Source organism: Geospiza fortis, unplaced genomic scaffold (genome assembly GCF_000277835.1).
Source record: "Geospiza fortis unplaced genomic scaffold, GeoFor_1.0 scaffold1108, whole genome shotgun sequence".
In the NCBI taxonomy this organism is placed as follows: domain Eukaryota; kingdom Metazoa; phylum Chordata; class Aves; order Passeriformes; family Thraupidae; genus Geospiza; species Geospiza fortis.
Window position 1 is genome coordinate 52,467 of NW_005054810.1, and position 1,381 is coordinate 53,847.

The 1,381-nt window shown below is 59.2% G+C and overlaps 1 protein-coding gene across 1 annotated transcript in view; it reads right to left on the reverse strand.

Moving 5' to 3' along the window:
* Positions 1 to 959, reverse strand: part of LOC102039280 (rRNA 2'-O-methyltransferase fibrillarin) — an 8,847-nt gene extending 7,888 nt beyond the window's left edge. Inside the window, exon 1 of the mRNA XM_031065501.1 lies at positions 815 to 959. Within this exon, the coding sequence (XP_030921361.1) occupies positions 815 to 959 (145 nt within the window). The remainder of the gene's footprint in view (positions 1 to 814) is intronic.
* Positions 960 to 1,381: the final 422 nt, after the last annotated feature.

Genomic DNA, 1,381 nt, shown 5'->3' on the forward strand with positions numbered 1-1,381 from the left:
TCCCAGTTTATCCCAGTCCCTCCCAGTTTATCCCAGTCTATCCCAGTTTGTCCCAGTCCCTCCCAGTCCGTCCCAGTTTATCCCAGTCTATCCCAGTTTATCCCAGTCCCTCCCAGTTTGTCCCAGTTTATCCCAGTCCGTCCCAGTCCCTCCCAGTTTGTCCCAGTTTATCCCAGTCCCTCCCAGTCCCTCCCAGTTTATCCCAGTTTGTCCCAGTCCCTCCCAGTTTGTCCCAGTTTGTCCCAGTCTGTCCCAGTCCCTCCCAGTCCGTCCCAGTTTGTCCCAGTCTGTCCCAGTCCCTCCCAGTTTATCGCAGTTTGTCCCAGTCCCTCCCAGTTTATCCCAGTCCGTCCCAGTTCATCCCAGTTTATCCCAGTTTATCCCAGTCCCTCCCAGTCCCTCCCAGTTCCATCCCAGTCCGTCCCAGTTTGTCCCAGTTCCATCCCAGTCCCTCCCAGTTTATCCCAGTTCATCCCAGTTTATCCCAGTTTGTCCCAGTCCGTCCCAGTTCCCACCCGGCCTCATCGCGCCGCTCTCTCCACGCGTGGCCCGCGCGCCTCTGCCGGAGCCGGAAATGACGCCACAACCTGCGCCCTCTCAGCCCCCGCGCATGCGCACTCTCCCTCCCGACGCTCAAACCCCGCCCACTTTTTGGCGGAAGTGCCCTCAGAGCGCCTCAAGGGGGATCCTGAGGGGATTTTGGGGTAAGAAATGGGGATTTGGGGACAAAAATGGCGATTTGGGGATAAAATTGGGGATTTTGGGACAAAAATGGAAATTTTGGGGTAAAAAATGGGGATTTTGGGGCTCTAACGGGTTTTTTCGGCGGCTCGCGGCGTTTTGGCGCCGTTCCGGGGCAGTTCCGGCGGACTCGCGGTGCGGGGCGCCGCCGCCATTTTGCCTCCGAGAGGAGGCGCTCCGACCCGAAGCCGGTTCTCTGTGGTCTTTGGTGACGTCATTTCCGGCGACTCTCCGTCGCTTCCGGCGTGACTCGTTGGTTCCGGCCAGCGGCGTGAGGGGGTGAAAGTGACTTTGAGAGCTGGGACGTACTGGGAGAACTGGGAGGGACTGGGAGCGACTGGGATGGACTGGGAGCGACTGGGGGGGTTACTGGGATGGACTGGGAGGGACTGGGAGGGACTGGGATGGACTGGGGGGAACTGGGAGGGAACTGGGAGAGGATTTGGGGTTACTGGTTTGAACTGGGCTGGACTGGGAGGAATCGGGATGCAGTGGGGGGGGACTGGGGGGTTTACTGGTTTGAACTGGGAGGACACTGGGGTGAACTGGGGACACTGGGAGGGAACTGGGGGGGTTACTGGTTTAAACTGGGAGTTACTGGGATGAACTGGGAGGGAACTGGGAGAGGATTTGGGGTTAC